Source organism: Calidris pugnax, unplaced genomic scaffold (genome assembly GCF_001431845.1).
Source record: "Calidris pugnax isolate Ruff unplaced genomic scaffold, ASM143184v1 scaffold228, whole genome shotgun sequence".
NCBI classification, from domain to species: domain Eukaryota; kingdom Metazoa; phylum Chordata; class Aves; order Charadriiformes; family Scolopacidae; genus Calidris; species Calidris pugnax.
This window is the reverse complement of record NW_015091017.1, coordinates 1,525,805-1,545,133: the sequence shown is the minus strand read 5'-3', so window position 1 is coordinate 1,545,133 and position 19,329 is coordinate 1,525,805. Positions and strand designations below refer to the sequence as shown.

Sequence of the window (19,329 nt, the reverse complement as noted above, 5' to 3'; positions counted from 1 at the left end):
CTCTCAGTAAAGTAGTTCTTTCTAATATCTAATCTAAATCTCCCCTGCCCCAACTTCAGACCATTTCCTCTGGTCTTGTCGTTCGTCCTTTGGGAGAAGAGGCCAACACCTGCCTCTCTACACCCTCCTTTCAGGTAGTTGTAGAGGGCAATGAGGTCTCCCCTCAGCCTCCTCTTCTCCAAACTAAACATGCCCAGTTCCCTCAGCCTCTCCTCATAGGACTTGTTCTCCAGACCCCTCCCCAGCTTGGTGGCTCTCCTCTGGACACGCTCCAGCACTTCAGTGTCTTTCCTGTAGTGAGGGGCCCAGAACTGAACACAGCACTCGAGGTGAGGCCTCACCAGTGCCCAGTACAGAGGCACGATGACTTCCCTACTCCTGCTGGCCACGCTATTCTTGATACGAGCCAGGATGCCATTGGCCCTCTTGGCCACCTGGGCACACTGCTGGCTCATGTTAAGCCTGCTGTCTACCAACACCCCCAGGTCCTTTTCTTCTGGGCAGCTTTCCATCAGCACTGCCACCTGCCAGCATCATCTCTGTGGTGGCCATGAGAGACAATGTAGTGCAAAAAGCCATTTATCAGAGCAGAGAAGGTGGGAGAGTTCAATGGTTGATACTCAAGCACACAGAAAACAGTAAGGGGCCCCAGAAAGGTTCTCAAATGCTGTGAGACTTTCAGACATCCCAAAGGAAATGTTCTGCTTTGTTTTTTTGTCAGTTTTCTGCCTCGCAAGAATTCCTTGCCTGGGCTCTAGCTGGTGGCACAGGTTTTGGAAGAACATGGACCTGTTGGAGCAGGGCCAGAGGTCACGGAGATGCTGGGAGGGCTGGAGCCCCTCTGCTGGGAGGGGGGGCTGAGAGAGTTGGGGGGGTTCAGCCTGGAGAAGAGAAGGCTCCGGGGAGACCTTCCAGCCCCTTCCAGTCCCTCAAGGGGCTCCAGGAGAGATGGGGAGGGACTCTGGATGAGGGAGGGGAGCCCTAGGAGGAGGGGGAAGGGTTTGACACTGCAAGGGGGGAGATGGAGCTGAGCTGTGGGGAAGAACTTGTTTGGTGTGAGGGTGGTGAGAGCCTGGCCCAGGTTGCCCAGAGAAGCTGTGGCTGCCCCATCCCTGGAGGGGTTCAAGGGCAGGTTGGAGGGGGCTTGGAGCAACCTGGTGTGGTGGGAGGTGTCCCCGCCCAGGGGACTGGGTTGGACTGGATGGTCTTTAAGGTCCCTTCCAACCCAAACCATTCTCCAGTTCCACAAACACAGCAGATACTGCAATAGGCTGCAAGGACTCACCTGCCTGGAGTTCTGGTTTTCAATCCTCGTACTGACATCAGGATGAAGGGTGAAGTCTGGAGCAAAGTACTCAAAATACTCTGTGATGGGACAAGCGAGAGAGTTACAGCACAGAGCAGCAGAGCTCACTCTCCCACCACGCCAGGGGCAACCAGGCCTTAAAAAGTGTTCATTCTTCAGCTGATATAACAAATAACTCCAAACAAGAAACATAGTTCCAACTTACCACTGTACGGGAGCTCTTCGCTAATTGCTTCGTCTACAAGCAATGAGGTTTCATAAGTCCTGAAAACACGGAATAAGATGAGCTCAGTCCAGAGAAAGGTGCACGGTGGCTTTCTCCAAAGCCACTTAACCAGTGACCTTCCACAAAGAAGGGACTCACCAGCACCGTGCCACGTTGCGGACGGTGTAACCACCTCCTCCCAGTACCAGCAAGGGGATGTTGAAGCTCTTGACGTACTCCACACACTCCCTAGAAGCCCCAAATAAAAAAAACATCAGAGGTGTTCACTGCAGCACACATTTGTGTGTCAGAAAGGCCACCACGGCTGGTGTGATACACCTGGAGTCCAAGACTTCCACCCAGGGAGCCTAAACCATGTGCTGCTCTGAACCACCGCTCATACAATGCCTCATTCTGAGACCCCTCCTGTCACAAAAGTGTTAAAAAAACCCCAAAAAGCTGCTGGAAGGCCGAAGTCAAAGCTCAAGCCTCCCAGCAGAGGGCTCATTAGAGCTCTTCAGACTAAAGGATGGTCCTTCAACACTTTGCACCATGTGCTCCTCCTCCTCCTCCACCAACCTGACCTTCATCTCCCCTAACTCTGCCCACATGATGAGCGCCTGTGGTGGTCACCATGGCTGCATCTGGTCAGGACAGCTCTTCTGGGCTCAGCGTGGTTTGGGGGAGACAGATAACACCACCAGCAATGCTGGGACTGTGGTTGATACGTAAATATGACTGTAGGTCAATCGTCTCACCCCCATAAATAGTGGGCAGCCCAAGAGTGCTTGGAGCTCTCCTTGAGCAGAAGCAGCTGCACACCAGGATCTTCCCTGGAGCAGGGACACCACTCCAGGTTACATCTCCTCCTCAAGGCTGAGAGACTCCTTGCTGCAACAGAATCCCAGAATCTTCTAGGTTGGAAGGGACCTTAAAGATCATCTTGTCCAACCGTCAACCTAACTGACAAAAATAGACACCCACACAACAAACAAGGAGCATCATCACTAAACCAGACCTCCCAGCACTACATCAACCCCTCTTTTGAACACCTCCAGGGATGGGGCCTCAACCACCTCCCTGGGCAGCCCATTCCAATGCCTGAGAACCCTTTCAGTGAAAAAATCCCCAGGTCCTTTTCTTCTGGGCAGCTTTCCATCAGCACTGCCACCTGCCAGCATCATCTCTGTGGTGGCCATGAGAGACAATGTAGTGCAAAAAGCCATTTATCAGAGCAGAGAAGGTGGGAGAGTTCAATGGTTGATACTCAAGCACACAGAAAACAGTAAGGGGCCCCAGAAAGGTTCTCAAATGCTGTGAGACTTTCAGACATCCCAAAGGAAATGTTCTGCTTTGTTTTTTTGTCAGTTTTCTGCCTCGCAAGAATTCCTTGCCTGGGCTCTAGCTGGTGGCACAGGTTTTGGAAGAACATGGACCTGTTGGAGCAGGGCCAGAGGTCACGGAGATGCTGGGAGGGCTGGAGCCCCTCTGCTGGGAGGGGGGGCTGAGAGAGTTGGGGGGGTTCAGCCTGGAGAAGAGAAGGCTCCGGGGAGACCTTCCAGCCCCTTCCAGTCCCTCAAGGGGCTCCAGGAGAGATGGGGAGGGACTCTGGATGAGGGAGGGGAGCCCTAGGAGGAGGGGGAAGGGTTTGACCCTGAAAGAGGGGAGATGGAGCTGAGATGTGGGGAAGAACTTGTTTGGTGTGAGGGTGGTGAGAGCCTGGAACAGGTTACCCAGAGAAGCTGTGGCTGCCCCATCCCTGGAGGGGTTCAAGGGCAGGTTGGAGGGGGCTTGGAGCAACCTGGTGTGGTGGGAGGTGTCCCCGCCCAGGGGACTGGGTTGGACTGGATGGTCTTTAAGGTCCCTTCCAACCCAAACCATTCTCCAGTTCCACAAACACAGCAGATACTGCAATAGGCTGCAAGGACTCACCTGCCTGGAGTTCTGGTTTTCAATCCTCGTACTGACATCAGGATGAAGGGTGAAGTCTGGAGCAAAGTACTCGAAATACTCTGTGATGGGACAAGCGAGAGAGTTACAGCACAGAGCAGCAGAGCTCACTCTCCCACCACGCCAGGGGCAACCAGGCCTTAAAAAGTGTTCATCCTTCAGCTGATATAACAAATAACTCCAAACAAGAAACATAGTTCCAACTTACCACTGTACGGGAGCTCTTCGCTAATTGCTTCGTCTACAAGCAATGAGGTTTCATAAGTCCTGAAAACACAGAATAAGATGAGCTCAGTCCAGAGAAAGCTGCATGGTGGCTTTCTCCAGAGCCACTTAACCAGTGACCTTCCACAAAGAAGGGACTCACCAGCACCGTGCCACGTTGCGGACGGTGTAACCACCTCCTCCCAGTACCAGCAAGGGGATGTTGAAGCTCTTGACGTACTCCACACACTCCCTAGAAGCCCCAAATAAAAAAACATCAGAGGTGTTCACTGCAGCACACATTTGTGTGTCAGAAAGGCCACCACGGCTGGTGTGATACACCTGGAGTCCAGGGCTTCCACCCAGGGAGCCTAAACCATGTGCTGCTCTGAACCACCGCTCATACAATGCCTCATTCTGAGACCCCTCCTGTCACAAAAGTGTTAAAAAAACCCCAAAAAGCTGCTGGAAGGCCGAAGTCAAAGCTCAAGCCTCCCAGCAGAGGGCTCATTAGAGCTCTTCAGACTAAAGGATGGTCCTTCAACACTTTGCACCATGTGCTCCTCCTCCTCCTCCACCAACCTGACCTTCATCTCCCCTAACTCTGCCCACATGATGAGCGCCTGTGGTGGTCACCATGGCTGCATCTGGTCAGGACAGCTCTTCTGGGCTCAGCGTGGTTTGGGGGAGACAGATAACACCACCAGCAATGCTGGGACTGTGGTTGATACGTAAATATGACTGTAGGTCAATCGTCTCACCCCCATAAATAGTGGGCAGCCCAAGAGTGCTTGGAGCTCTCCTTGAGCAGAAGCAGCTGCACACCAGGATCTCCCCTGGAGCAGGGACACCACTCCAGGTTACATCTCCTCCTCAAGGCTGAGAGACTCCTTGCTGCAACAGAATCCCAGAATCTTCTAGGTTGGAAGGGACCTTAAAGATCATCTTGTCCAACCGTCAACCTAACTGACAAAAATAGACACCCACACAACAAACAAGGAGCATCATCACTAAACCAGACCTCCCAGCACTACATCAACCCCTCTTTTGAACACCTCCAGGGATGGGGCCTCAACCACCTCCCTGGGCAGCCCATTCCAATGGCTGAGAACCCTTTCAGTGAAAAAATTTTTCCTAATACCCAGCCTGAACCTCCCCTGGTGTAACTTGAGGCCATTTTCTCTTGTCCTGTCACCTGTGACTTGGGAGAAGAGACCGACCCCCATCTCTCTACACCCTCCTTTCAGGGAGTTGGAGAGAGCAATAAGGTCTCCCCTCAGCCTCCTCTTCTCCAGGCTGAACACCCCCAGCTCCCTCAGCCTCTCCTCATAAGACTTATTCTCCAGACCCCTCACCATCTTTGTCGCCCTTCTCTGGACCCTCTCCAGCACCTCAATGTCTTTTTTATGGTAGGGGGCCCAAAACTGGACACAGCACTCAAGGTGAGGCCTCACCAGTGCCCAGTACAGGGGGTACTCGGCAGATCCTGGGTAAGTGATTAATAACATGCTCAACTTTGAAACCTGAGCTAAGAGATGTAAAGGATTGATTGCATATAAATAATCCTCGAGACATAAACTGTTGACCAAGTCTGGGACCAGGATTAGATCTAGCTGCACCCAGACCCCCTCTCTGTGAGAAGGAGCTTAGAGCCTCACCAGGGCCCAGTACAGGGGGTACTCGGCAGATCCTGGGTAAGTGATTAATAACATGCTCAACTTTGAAACCTGAGCTAAGAGATGTAAAGGATTGATTGCATATAAATAATCCTCGAGACATAAACCGCTGACCAAGTCTGGGACCAGGATTAGATGCAGCTGCACCCAGACCCCCCCTCTGTGAGAAGGAGCTTAGGAAGTCAGGGGTGCTTTCTGAACCTCCTGACTCAACGGGAGGGTCTCCCTGACAGCTTGTCTGACCCTGTCCTCTGTGCAGTGAATAACCAAGAGTGCCTCACCATCTCCAATCTTATTAACTGTTGCATTTACCATCAAACTTTGTTAAAACTCTCCTTTTGTATCAATAAATGTATCACTGCTTCTCCCAGTGAAGTGCATCACTTCTGCCCACAACAACTTACCCGTGGCCTCTTATACTGAGGTTAAAACAACCCAACCGGTCGCAACCCAGAGAATCAGCACCGCACTGGGGAAGAGAAAAAGAAAAAAAAAACCAAAACCACCTGATGTTTTGACTATGGAGGCTGTTGCTTCCCTCCTAGACACACATCCGCACCCCCCCAGCCCTCGGCCACCCTCATCCACCAGAGGGTGAGACAGAAGCTCGATGAGGACACACCAACCCCGATCCCCTGGGAAGGGAAGGTGACGCTTGGACAGCACAGAATCACAGAATCACAGAATCTTAGTGGTTGGAAGGGACCTCTGAGATCATCGAGTCCAACCACAAAAACAAAACAAACAAACAAACAAACAAACAAAAAAAAAAAAAAAAACCAAAACCAAAAAACCAAACAAATCCAAAACACACCACACCAAACGCCCACCAAAACCCCCGCACCCACCAACTAAACCCCACACTCAACACCTCGCCATAAACCAATAACCTTGGGCACTAGAGCATGCCCTGAAGAGCCATGTCTATACGTTTCTTAAATCCCTCCAGGGCTGGTGACTCCACCACCTCCCTGGGCAGGCTGTTCCAGGGCCTGACCACCCTCTCAGGAAAGTCATTCTTCCTAATATCTAATCTAAATCTCCCCTGCCCCAACTTCAGACCATTTCCTCTGGTCTTGTCGTTTGTCCTTTGGGAGAAGAGGCCAACACCTGCCTCTCTACAACCTCCTTTCAGGGAGTTGTAGAGGGCAATGAGGTCTCCCCTCAGCCTCCTCTTCTCCAAACTAAACATGCCCAGTTCCCTCAGCCTCTCCTCATAGCCTCTCCTCAGCTCCCTCCAACCTCCAGCCTCTGGAAGGGATGGACAAGGCTTTCTTACCTGCAGTACTATGCAGGTGGGCTGGTAATAATCTACCACCTGGTTAATGACTGGCTGGAAGAGATGTTTATAACCTTTGGAGAGAGAGAAAGGTAGATTAGGTCATGGCTCTAGAGGAGAAGGACCAAGTATTCTGGGCACGGGGAAGAGCAGGGAACAGCTACTTACTTTGGTCATCGATGCCATCTCGCAGGGGCACGTTGAGGCAGTAGTAACGCCCGCTCTCTGCGCCAACTTCATACATGTCACCTGCCCAGGGAAAGACAGGAGACTGACAACCACTCCAAGGCTTCAGAGCTGGTGGAGAGAGGCCAGATCCGGGCTGGGATCTCTGTTAACCTAGCTAGGATCCCTCCTTCTTCCAAATAACTATACTCCTGTCCCTCTCTAATTGCTTTTCCATCCCTTTTCTTCCATCATTTCTCCCTGCAGCTCTCATTTTGTGATTTTACACTTATATATTCCAGCAGGATTCTGAAGCGAGGCCCAGGTTCACACAACAAAAGGAAAACACACACCTGTACCCGGAAAGAAATAGTTCCCATATTTGTGAAATGAGACAGTCATGACACGGTCCGTCAAGTAGAAAGCCTCCTGCACCCCATCTCCATGATGGATATCAATGTCAATGTACAGAACACGTGGGTGATACCTATCACAGGAGGAAAAACAGCATTAGTGTCTGCCCCACACCCAACCCCACGTTCCTCCGTATCACTGAGAGCTCCAAAAACCACCACCACCCCTTACCTAAAAGCCCACTTGCCAAAAACCCTTCACTTTGCCCACCACAGGCATATCAAGCTCTAGATCTATGACACCTGCGTAGAGTCAAACAGCACTAAAACATTTTCTTGGAAAGAGATCACAGAATCACAGAATCTTCTAGGTTGGAAGGGACCTTAAAGATCATCTTGTCCAACCATCAACCCAACTGACAAAAATAGACACCCACACAACAAACAAGGAGCATCATCACTAAACCAGACCTCCCAGCACTACATCAACCCGGCTTTTGAACACCTCCAGGGATGGGGCCTCAACCACCTCCCTGGGCAGCCCATTCCAATGGCTGAGAACCCTTTCAGTGAAAAAATTTTTCCTAATATCCAGCCTGAACCTCCCCTGGTGTAACTTGAGGCCATTTCCTCTTGTCCTGTCGCCTGTGACTTGAGAGAAGAGACTGACCCCCATCTCTCTACACCCTCCTTTCAGGGAGTTGTAGAGAGCAATAAGGTCTCCCCTCAGCCTCCTTTTCTCCAGGCTGAATAACCCCAGCTCCCTCAGCCTCTCCTCATAAGACTTATTCTCCAGACCCCTCAGATATTAGAATAAAAGAGATATTAGAAATAACCTTGGAAAGCACATGATAAAGAGAAGCTGTTTTAACCCCCTGGGGGTTAGAAAGCCATGGGGTTTTGTTTCCTCTACAAACAACGGGCCATTAGTTAATCTTTAAGAGCTCCAACGATCTTTAATCATATCAGGAAATGAAAGGTAAGCCAAGGAGGAAGGAGGAACATTCCTTCCTCCAGGTGCCAGACTACTGGCAGCACCAGTCCCAGTCCACCAGACCGGACTAAGTTACTGGAGAAGCAGCTTGCTGGGCCACAGACAGAGGGGGAAGGAGGTGAGACCACCATGAGTAAATGGATTGGGGTAATTATCAAAGCTGATGTGGTGGTGAGCACTGGAGACACGGCCCTAAGCTGTCCCCGCCTGACGGCTCGGTTGGAGAGAACTTCTCCAGCTTTTTGTAAGGAAAAATTGCATCTGGTCAGTCTCCAAAGAGCAGGGGATCAGGCATCAGGGCCAAAACCCCAGGGGATGGGGAGGGCCCTGAAAAAACCCAGGACAACATTGAAACAAAGAGGAAGAGTATGTGGTTTGTGCTGCCTCAAACCCGTGGCTCAAGCGTGTCCACAGTGATCCGATCAAACTGGTGATGGTGGTGACCCCCACTGATTATCAGACCAGTTCCTTGCCTTGGTCTCCCAATATAAACCATTTAAGACTGTCCAGATCATTCATCCCGTAGTTAAATGGCAGCAAGGAGAAAAACACACAGTCCTTGAACATGGGTAAAGGGAGAAAGAGACCTTCTAAGCGCAGAGGCACCACGATACTCCCATGGTGGGAAGCAAACTCAAAGATGAGCCACCTGCTGTGGAAAAGATTCCTGAAAACAGGGAATAAAATAATAGGGAGAGATATTATCATCTCCCACGAGGGGTAACTGGGCTGTGTTTGAAGCCTCTGGCATATGGGACTGAGTTGAGATCAGAAAATGGGTGTTCAGAGACACACAGGGAAGGCCTGAGATCCCAAACATGGAGCAGGGATGACGGGCAGAGAGGAAGGAAGTATGAGAAACCCCATAAATGTGAGTAAGGTTGTCACCAGTCACCTAACTATTCTCTTTTTTTTTTTTTAATTCTATCACATCTTGTCTCAGATTCAGTGACAAGGAGGGCATGTGAAAGTACAAAAATAAAAAAAAAAGTCAGATTAACCCAAGAAATTGAAGGTATTTCTGTAACTCTTCCTCCCATTCTGAATTTATTTCTCATTTTCTTAAAAAAAAAAAAGTATATTCTCTCTCTGACTCTTTTTTACTCAAAGCAAGCGTCCTTTGATCCTCCATGTGGTTCAAGTCCTATTTCTGAAGCCACTCAAGCAAATCAAGAAAGATTCGAGCCATTTAACTGCCTCCAGTGAGCCATAATTTGCATTTACCTACACGAGGCTCACTGTGGCAAAAACGCTGTGACTCAGGAGAACCTGAAACCAGTATTTCACACCAGATAAGGAGAAATGGAATGGAAGAACTTTTCTGTAACACCTAAGCTTTATGTAACAAAACCGGAGTCAGATTCCAATTTTCAAGCCCCTCTTCTTAGGACTAAAGAAGAGGCCAGTCCAAAAATCAAGTTGTTGGTCTTCCTGGACTCCAGAAAGGCAAATGAGGAGGGGAAACAGAGAGAGAGAAGAGTAAAAACAGCAGAGAGAAACCACACGCCAGCCAGGACATAGAATCATAGAATTGCCCAGGCCAGAAGGGACCTCCAAAGGCCATCTAGTCCGACCCCCCCGCAGTCAGCAGGGACACCCCCAACTAGACCAGGTTGCCCAGGGCCTCATCGAGCCTCTCCTTGAATATCTCCAGGGAAGGGGCCTCAACCACCTCCCTGGGCAACCTGTTCCAGTGCTCCACCACCCTCACAGTGAAGAACCCTCTCCTCATCTCCAATCTCAAATCCTCCAGCTTGAAGCCATTTCCCCTCGTCCTGTCACTGCAGGCCTTTCTAAACAGGCTCTCCCCAGCCTTCCTGTAGCCCCCTTCAGGTACTGGAAGGCTGCTATTAGGTCTCCCCAGAGCCTCCTCTTCTCCAGGCTGAACAACCCCAGCTCCCTCAGCCTGTCCTCGTAGCAGAGGTGCTCCATCCCCCTGATCATCCTCGTGGCCCTCCTCTGGACCCTCTCCATCAGGTCCATGTCCTTCTTATATTGAGGGCTCAATATACAGTGATGCCCTTGCTTCATGTCCTTACTTGAGCAGCTCCAGGATGCCGATAACGATGTCGTTGACGTAACAGAACCCAGAAGCCTGGAAGACAGGACACCAAACACCATTAAAACAGGATCAGCACAGAGCCCGGGCCTCAAAAAGACAGAGGAACATGCAGGTTTGCCTCATTACCTCAAACTTTTTGGCGTGATGCAGGCCCCCTGCCCAGTTTATTGCAATGTCACAGATCTAGGAAAGGACAGATAAGTTAGTTTAGGGTGACAAAGTGGTAACAACCACCTCGCACCCACTTCCCCACTTCAACTTGCCACAACCAACACCTTTCTGGCCTTTCCTTCTCCCGTGAAGGCCTTTCCAAAGCCCCATCCTGGTCATTAACCCAGTTTTGGTTACATAGTGTCCACGCTGGATTAGTCCCATGGTTACATCGTGTCCATGCAGGATTAGTCCTGAGCTCCACACTCCCTGGTAGACCACCAAAAATCATCTCCCACCACTGCTCCCCTCCAGCCAGCAGCAGGCAGAGCACTTTGGCACACAGAGCTTGTTCCTGCACTTGCACACTCATCAGACCTTTCTCAGGTCTCTAGAAGACTCAAACCTCTGTAGTATTTTTACCCACCACTGCTCCCCTCCAGCCAGCAGCAGAGTGCTTTGGCACACACAGTTTGCTCCTGCACTTGCACACTCATCAGACCTTTCTCAGGTCTCTAGAAGACTCAAACCTCTGTAGTATTTTTATTTTTTTTACACCCTCCTGAGGGACCCTTTTCTTCAGACCTTCTGCATGGCCTCATTTGGTGCATTTGCATAGACCTAGCAGCCTACTCTCCCAGTGTCCAGTGTCACTGAAGACCCCAGGTCTTTTTCTTCAGACCTTCTGCATGGCCTCATTTAGTGCATTTCCATAGACCTAGCAGTCTACTCTCCCAGTAGCCAGTGTCACTGAAGACCCCAGGTCTGCCCTACAGAATCACAGAATCTTCTAGGTTGGAAGGGACCTTAAAGATCATCTTGTCCAACCGTTGTCCTACAGCACTTTGTGACTTTACTAAGTGCAGCGTTCACATCCCCTGACTCCCTCTGGACTAACCATCTCCTAAACTGTTGTGTCTGACAGTACAGGAGTGGTCTCAAGCACTTGCTGTGCTGTTTTAGAAAACAAATCCATGAGGTTCTCCTAAAATTGACAAATTCAAAAGCAAAGCACAGCAGCTCCCTTACCTTGTTGTTCAGCTGCGTTGCTCCCTGCAGGGAGGCCCCGGTGTAGCGAGAGCAAAATTCAAAGAGACCTGGAAACACCGGGCTGAAAAAGAAATCTTAATTCAAACACAGAACATATTCTCATCCCTCCCCACTTCTCCAGAGCAAAGGCAGGAAGAAAACCATCCAGGGCCGTTACCTGAGCAAGATCAAAGCGCATTCTCTGTCAAAGATCTAATTTGGGATCACTCTGACCCTGCTTATAACTCGCTAAGAACCAGCGTGTCAGGAATCTGGCTGCAAACACAATGGGAAACTCAGGGAATTTGATAATCATTACCAAGGGCTAGTCCTGAAAAGGCGCCCAACATGTGCCTGTGTCTGTCCCACAGCCCTCCTGTCACATGCCCAGAGCTGGGACACGATGTGACACTGCATCAGGAGAGAGGAGGACCTGCTCCTGATCTCCCCTAGGAATCTGGCTGCAAACACAATGGGAAACTCAGGGAATTTGATAATCATTACCAAGGGCTAGTCCTGAAAAGGCTCCCAACATGTGCCTGTGTCTGTCCCACAGCCCTCCTGTCACATGCCCAGAGCTGGGACATGATGTGACACTGCATCAGGAGAGAGGAGGACCTGCTCCTGATCTCCCCTTGGATGTATCTGAAAGATCCTGCCCCCTCTCTACTTCCCAGCAGAGCCCAGCAACTGGAAGTGAATCAAATGCTGGTTTTAAGACAGCACCGAGGTCTGATCCATCCCACCCAGGCCCCAGGACAGCACAGAGACACAGACACTGGAGCCCCTGTGTCAACACCTTGCTGGCATCACACCATGAACTACCTCCATGAACAAGCAACAGCTTAAATCCATGGGGTTTTCTTTCCCCCCCCCTCTCATTTCTGCTAAGAAAATGGTTTCTGATCATCAGAGCAGCAAGGCCGCTGAACAGCCTTTTGATTCTCAGCCAAAATATTAAATCCCAGGCAATACTAATACCCGCTTGGGATGATGCTAACTCCTCTCATGCTAGCACAGCTTTCCACCCCCCTCCAAGAATACACAACAATCTTACTCTGACAGCCCTTATATCCTCAACCAGGCAAGTCACCCTGCTGTTCCCTCAGTCCCTCCACACCTCTCCTTCAACTTTCATCTCTCCCAAGCATTAAAAACTGGAATTGAATATCCTCCACAAGATCTCATGTAGTTTTGTAAGGAATCATAAGTATCTATCTCCTTAGCTCTACCTGAAAATCAGGCTCTCAAAGCCGTCTTGAATTTAACACGAACATATTAAGGTAGCTAAAATGACAGGCAATTATTTAAAAAAAACAGAGTTAACATATTCAAGAAGAACCGGAAGCTCTGCAAGAACAAGCAGAGACACAGTCTCTAACCCAACGTGCTTACAGCCTAAATATAGATCTTAAAAGGAGGACGGCAAGATCTAAAGAGATGGGAAAGGCATCAATCAAGGACACAATAATACACACAGGAGGGATGCGCACCTCCTTCTGGTTCAAAACAAATCAGGAATGGGACATTCTAAGAGAGTTCCCTGGACAGGAGCAGTGCAGGAGCTCTCTGTCCCACGGTGGGGCTGGCAGGAACTCACCAGTCGTCACCCACGTTGAAGGCGTTGAGGCTCTTGGTGAAGCCCTGCATGTTGTTGGGACTCACTCTCTGCAGGAAGTCTATGTAGTCCTCGGAGTGGAACCGGCACATGTCGTGCTGGGATGCCTGGTAGGGTTTGAAAACCTTCAAGAGAGAAAGCAAGACTTATTTCCCATCCAAACAGAACGATATGGTGTTGGAAGGGACATCTGGAGATCACCTAGTCTGAGCCTCCTGCCAAAGCACGTCCACCCAGAGCAGGTTGCACAGGAACGTGTCCAGGCAGGTTTTGAATGTCTCCAGAGAAAGAGACTCCACCACCTCCCTGGGCAGCCTCTTCCAGGGCTCTGCCACTCTCACAGAAAAGCGGTTCCTCCTCATGTTTAGATGAAACTTCTTATGTTCAAGTTTGTGCTCACTACCTCTTGTCCTGTCCCTGGGCACCACTGAAAAAACACCCTTTTAAGTATTTATAGACGTTGATCAGAACCCACTCAGTCTTCTCTTCTCCAGACTAAAGGGACCCAAGTCCCTCAGCCTTTCCTCGTAAGACAGATGTTCTAGGTCCCTACTCATCTTTGTGGTCCTCTGCTGTGCCCTCTCCAGCAGCTCCCTGTCCTTCTTGAACTGGGGAGCCCAGAACTGGACACAGGATTCCAGAGGGGGTCTCACCAGGGCAGAGTAGAGGGGGAGGATGACCTGCTGGTCACACTCTTCCTGATGCACCCTGATCCTGCTGCTTTCTCGGCCAAACCTCTAGCCAATTGACAGACAATCTGCATGAAGTAGAGCAAAAACCGTGCAATACATCGGCTTCCTGGCATTTCTGCTTGTTTAAATTCAAAAAAGTTGCTCCGTGAAGCCTGCTTTCCTCCTGATTTTACTCTTTCAGCCATAAACCCATCTCCTGCCTCTTGTAACAACCACAGCTCTTGCCACGTAACTCTCTGATGCCTTCCTTCCCCCTCCTCCTCCTCAGGCAAACCAGCAGAATAACAGGGCTGAGTTCAAACCACAGCTTTTTTTTCACTGGGGGGCACTATTCCCTTACCACTGTTCCCTTTATCACTCACCAGCCTTCATACCATTTTAAGACCTTGATATAGGGGTGTTTTAGGTCCCTCTGACAGGGGCTAATGGGCTGTTTGGTTCTGAAGTTATTTGGAGGAAGCTCACAGGCAGAGGGAAACGTTGCACGAGTTTTGTTTCCTTTGGAAAGCCGGCAAAAAAAAAAAATAAAAATGGTCAGGGAGCCCGGATGGATTCAAATTAAAGATCTTGTGACGATACAGGCTTGCCAGTTTGGCACTTACCACACATACCTCAATGCACAAGAAGTTAAAAATTAACACCAGATGCCTGGCAAGAAGAAATTAAAGTCACACTGAAATCACTAAGGTATCTTTTCTCGTGTTTCCTAATTTCTCTTAATTAAAGGCTGCACTTTACAGAAAAAGTAGAACAATGAAAAAAAAAAAAAAAGAGTCAGATGCACGAGCTTGTCTCCAAACGGATGATTTATCAGGGCAATGAGCCTGGGCTAAGCAGGAAATGTTAATTTTTGGAGACATGATACATCCTAAGGAACACATCGGCTCCCTTCCCGGATTGATCCACACGTGGTACAGCGATTCCCACCCGGATGCGGGGGGTTCCGTGTGTCCTTGGAGGCCTGTGACATCTCCAATGAGGAGGATGAAATGACCACAAGCACAAGCCAAAGGTGAAGGTGATTGAAATGTTAATTTTTGGAGACATGATACATCCTAAGGAACACATCGGCTCCCTTCCCGGATTGATCCACACGTGGTACAGCGATTCCCACCCGGATGCGGGGGGTTCCGTGTGTCCTTGGAGGCCTGTGACATCTCCAATGAGGAGGATGAAACGACCACAAGCACAAGCCAAGGGTGAAGCCGATGCACTTTAAGGCAGAACATACTTTTAAAAAGGTAAAATTATATTTTTGGAGGTGGAATCTCTCACTGGATAAGAACAGAGAGCTGTAAAACGGTCACAAGGCCCCATGAAACCAGACACTTGGTAGGCTGATAATAAGGAACATCCCAGCACAGAAGGGTCCAAAACCAGCTGAAAACCAGATTGCTGCTGGGTAAGGCATAAAGTCAATAAAAACTGGCAGTAACTGGGGGAAAGGTAAAGGTGGCAGCAGGAGATCATGACCACCAACTCCATTGGAGACCAGATGAGACTGACCCCGTCACGGTACCGGAGCAAGCGCACATCAATTAAAGGACCTTGTAACCCAACCGACAGAAATTGTTAAGATAAGGTACTAACTAATAATTATAATCAAGGGTGTGTATTTCTGTGTATTCCTGAGTTTTCAGTCCGGGCAGCTGGCTTTGTGGATTGCCACCCAGCACCCATCCCTGCAGAAAGGCACTAAATAGGTAACACCTCTGCTCAGTGCGCATCGGTGTCTGGCAGCACAGCAGGAAAATGACCCCACTTTGGGCCAATAAAGGCAGGGCTTATTCCCCAAAGGGCTCTGCATCGGTACCTCCCAGGAATCCTGATGGCTGATTAAATTAAACAAACCTCCCAGGAATCCTGATGGCTGATTAAATCAAACAATCCAATGAACCAATGCTAAAAACATCATGGAGAAGAAATAGCTCCATATTGAGAAGCTCCCTTGGACAATGGAAAGTAGGGACGTGCGATTCCAAACAGAGAGAGAGAGAGGAGAGCTGCTGGGCAGAAAAGGACCTGGGGGTGTTGGTGGACAGTTGGCTGAACATGAGCCAGCAGTGTGCCCAGGTGGCCAAGAAGGCCAACAGCATCCTGGCCTGTGTCAGGAACAGCGTGGGGAGTAGGGCCCGAGAGGTGATTGTCCCCCTGTACTGGGCACTGGTGAGGCCTCACCTCGAGTACTGTGTCCAGTTTTGGGCTCCCTACCATAAAAAAGACATTGAGGTGCTGGAGCGGGTCCAGAGAAGGGCAACAAAGATGGTGAGGGGTCTGGAGAATAAGTCTGATGAGGAGAGGCTGAGGGAACTGGGGTTATTCAGCCTGGAGAAGAGGAGGCTGAGGGGAGACCTTATTGCTCTCTACAACTCCCTGAAAGGAGGGTGTAGAGAGGTGGGGGTCGGTCTCTTTTCTCAAGTCACAGGCGACAGGACAAGAGGAAATGGCCTCAAGTTGCGCCAGGGGAGGTTCAGGCTGGATATTAGGAAAAATTTTTTCACTGAAAGGGTTCTCAGCCATTGGAATGGGCTGCCCAGGGAGGAGGTTGAGGCCCCATCCCTGGAGGTGTTCAAAAGCCGGGTTGATGTAGTGCTGGGAGGTCTGGTTTAGTGATGATGCTCCTTGTTTGTTGTGTGGGTGTCTATTTTTGTCAGTGAGGTTGACGGTTGGACAAGATGATCTTTAAGGTCCCTTCTAACCTAGAAGATTCTGTGATTCTGTGAAAGAGGGAAAAAAATGAAAATAAAGAAGACCAAAACCTTCAAGACTGACTCAGCTGCTGGCAGAACAAACCTGCCTCCTTCCACCCTTCGCCCTGCTCCCAGCAATTCCACCCACCTTCCTGAGCAAGATCTGGCCCTCAGCCCCCCCGTCTGCCGCTTCGTTTTCCTAACTCCATAAAAAGTCTCCTGGCTTTGCCAAATTCCTGAATTGCATCAATTCATGAAGGAAGCTGGCAGCTTCCAGAGGCAGCACAAAGAAGGCAGAAGGAAGAGGCAGCAGAAGGACAATCCTCCCGCTTTTGGCACCGCCGAGCCTTGGTTCACCGCGTCCTGGTGCACCGCAGCCACAGACAAGCTGGGAAAGGTGTGAAAAGGCAAATCCAGCTCGATGGGAGAGCAGAGTTTTATTTGGAAGAGACAGAGAGGGTGGAAAATGACATAATTTTATAGTCACAGCTGAACATAATCCCTGCTTTTATTTCCTCATAACTTTGCCCTTCACCAACTGTTCAGGATGGAGTCTCCTCTGCCGCTTTCAGCTTCACGATGGCATCTCATGGAAAATGGAACTCCCCAAAAAAGGGGAGTTTCATGACTAAAAATGTGGCGAAACGTACAGCTCATCCCACTGCCTCTTGCAGAGATGGATCTGATATTTAGAAGTGTTATGTCAGAATTTGCTTTTTGCTGCTTCTGCAAGAAAAATCCCAACTCTCAGCAAGTTATTCATAGAAGTTCATACATTGACGGTCAAAATCTGAAAGATTGATTTTGCAAAGATTCCACATGCCCTGAGCACACTCCTCCTGCATCCCCCTGTGAGCACAGCTGCAGGTCACCGTGGCAGGAGGCCATTTTACTAGGGAATTACATTAATTACACAGGGAAGCTTTTCTAATGTCTAAACACAGAATCATAGAATGGTTAGAGTTGGAAGGGACCTTTAAGATCATCCAGTTCCAACCCCCTGCCCTGGGCAGGGACACCTCCCACCAGACCAGGTTGCTCCAAGCCCCATCCAGCCTGGCCTTGAACCCCTCCAGGGATGGGGCAGCCACAGCTTCTCTGGGCAACCTGGGCCAGGCTCTCACCACCCTCACAGCAAAATTGTTCTTCTGACTCACCACCCTCACAGCAAAGTTGTTCTTCTGCAGATCTCATCTCAATGTCTCCTCTTTCAGTGTCAAACCCTTCCCCCTTGTACTATGACTCCCTTCCCTAATCAAGAGTCCCTCCCCACCTTTCCTGGAGCCCCGAGCCTTCTCTTCTCCAGGCTGAACCCCCCCAACTCTCTCAGCACCCCCTCCCAGCAGAGGGGCTCCAGCCCTCCCAGCATCTCCGTGGCCTCCTCTGGCCCCGCTCCAACAGCTCCATGTCCTTCTGCTGAGGACTCCAAAGAAGGAGACAGCACTCCAGGTGCACTCTGATATTTGTCAGACCAACATCTATCCCTGGCATCACCCGGTCACAGATGGCAGTGCCAGGATAAGACCAGGGTGATCCTGCACCCACCCTGGGGATCCCAGCTGGTGGGTGGCCATCCCTCCCCGACGCGGAGGCACTGGGAGGCTGCTCCCCAAAACCCTGGATGGGCTGGTAACAACTGCCATTAAACCAGGCCTGATTTAATTATCCGGCCTGATTTAATTATCTGCAGGAAACATTTGGGAACACACCTTTGTACCACAAGTTCCTCCATGCTGTGTTGCAGCTCACACCAAAGTTCTTCCCCAGATCTCATCTAAATCTCCCCTCTCTCAGTTTAAAACCCTTCCCCCTTCTCCTAGGGCTCCCGTCCCTGATCCAGAGTCCTTCCCCAGCTTTCCTGGAAGGGGCTCTAAGGTCTCCCCGGAGCCTTCTCTTCTCCAGGCTGAACCCCCCCAACTCTCTCAGCACCCCCTCCCAGCAGAGGGGCTCCAGCCCTCCCAGCATCTCTGTGGCCTCCTCTGCCCCAGCTCCAACAGCTCCATGTCCTTCCTGTGCTGAGGACTCACAGAATGGAGAAGAGACTGTAAACGTGCCAGAATTAAAACCACTGGTCCATTCCCTCTCTCTCGTGCTCACAGCGATACAACTTTGATTTTAACGTCACCTGATTCACAACTGCTTGAGAAGTGACCTTTAAGGACAGGGTTTTTTTTGGTATCACAACAACTAAATATTTAGTCAGAGTGAAAGTTGGTTATAGCTTTGCTTAACACCTAGTGGTGGGGATAAGGGAAGCTGGGAAGCTCATCATGGTCTGGAGAAGTGCCTGGTCCAGCTGGAGAGGGGCTGGAATTTGCACATTTCTGTGCAACAGCTTTGTATGATCATCTACAGCCGCAAACATCAATCTAGGATGGAGTTTTACAATCATTCTGAGAGCAGACACCTTTGAGTAACCCACAGGGGTCACCCAGTTCAGGCTCATGAGTAAGAGGGGAAGCTGCTGGATGGCAGAGCCCCGGTGCAGAAGGGCGAGGAACACACGTGGGACGCACGAGCGTGAAGAGGAAGGATGGGGGAAAGTCACAACATCCCCCACAGATCACAGCAATGACGCTTTTGTGCTCTTTTTTCCCCTCCCCTCCCTCTTTGCTAGCTATGCATGACAGTTGCAGAATTGCCTTTCACCTCTTTTAATGAGGGAATTCCCATGAAAAGACATCACAAACGCACGGATGTCCCTATATGTGCATATATAAACACCTACGTAGAATCATAGAATCACCCAGGCCGGAAGGGACCTCCAAAGGCCATCTAGTCCGACCTCCCCACAGGGGACACCCCCAACTAGACCAGGTTGCCCAGGGCCTCGTCGAGCCTCCCCTTGAATATCTCCAGGGATGGGGCCTCAACCACCTCCCTGGACAACCTGTTCCAGTGCTCCACCACCCTCACAGTGAAGAGCCCTCTCCTCATCTCCAGTCTAAATCTGTTC

At 50.2% G+C, this 19,329-nt stretch overlaps 1 protein-coding gene across 2 annotated transcripts in view; it reads right to left on the bottom strand.

Annotated features, from left to right (window-relative positions):
- Positions 1–19,329, bottom strand: part of HDAC3 (histone deacetylase 3) — a 23,603-nt gene that overhangs the window by 2,428 nt on the left and 1,846 nt on the right. Inside the window, exons 2-12 of one of the 2 annotated variants that reach the window (XM_014955804.1) lie at positions 12,974–13,116; positions 11,374–11,455; positions 10,321–10,377; positions 10,172–10,227; positions 7,139–7,272; positions 6,789–6,869; positions 6,621–6,694; positions 5,746–5,810; positions 3,829–3,918; positions 3,670–3,728; positions 3,444–3,523 (exon numbers count right to left, since the gene is read on the bottom strand). In XM_014955804.1, the coding sequence (XP_014811290.1) occupies positions 3,444–3,523; positions 3,670–3,728; positions 3,829–3,918; positions 5,746–5,810; positions 6,621–6,694; positions 6,789–6,869; positions 7,139–7,272; positions 10,172–10,227; positions 10,321–10,377; positions 11,374–11,455; positions 12,974–13,116 (921 nt within the window). Of the gene's footprint in view, positions 1–1,285; positions 1,366–3,443; positions 3,524–3,669; positions 3,729–3,828; positions 3,919–5,745; positions 5,811–6,620; positions 6,695–6,788; positions 6,870–7,138; positions 7,273–10,171; positions 10,228–10,320; positions 10,378–11,373; positions 11,456–12,973; positions 13,117–19,329 lie in introns of both variants that reach the window. The other variant, XM_014955803.1, reaches the window with a different exon arrangement.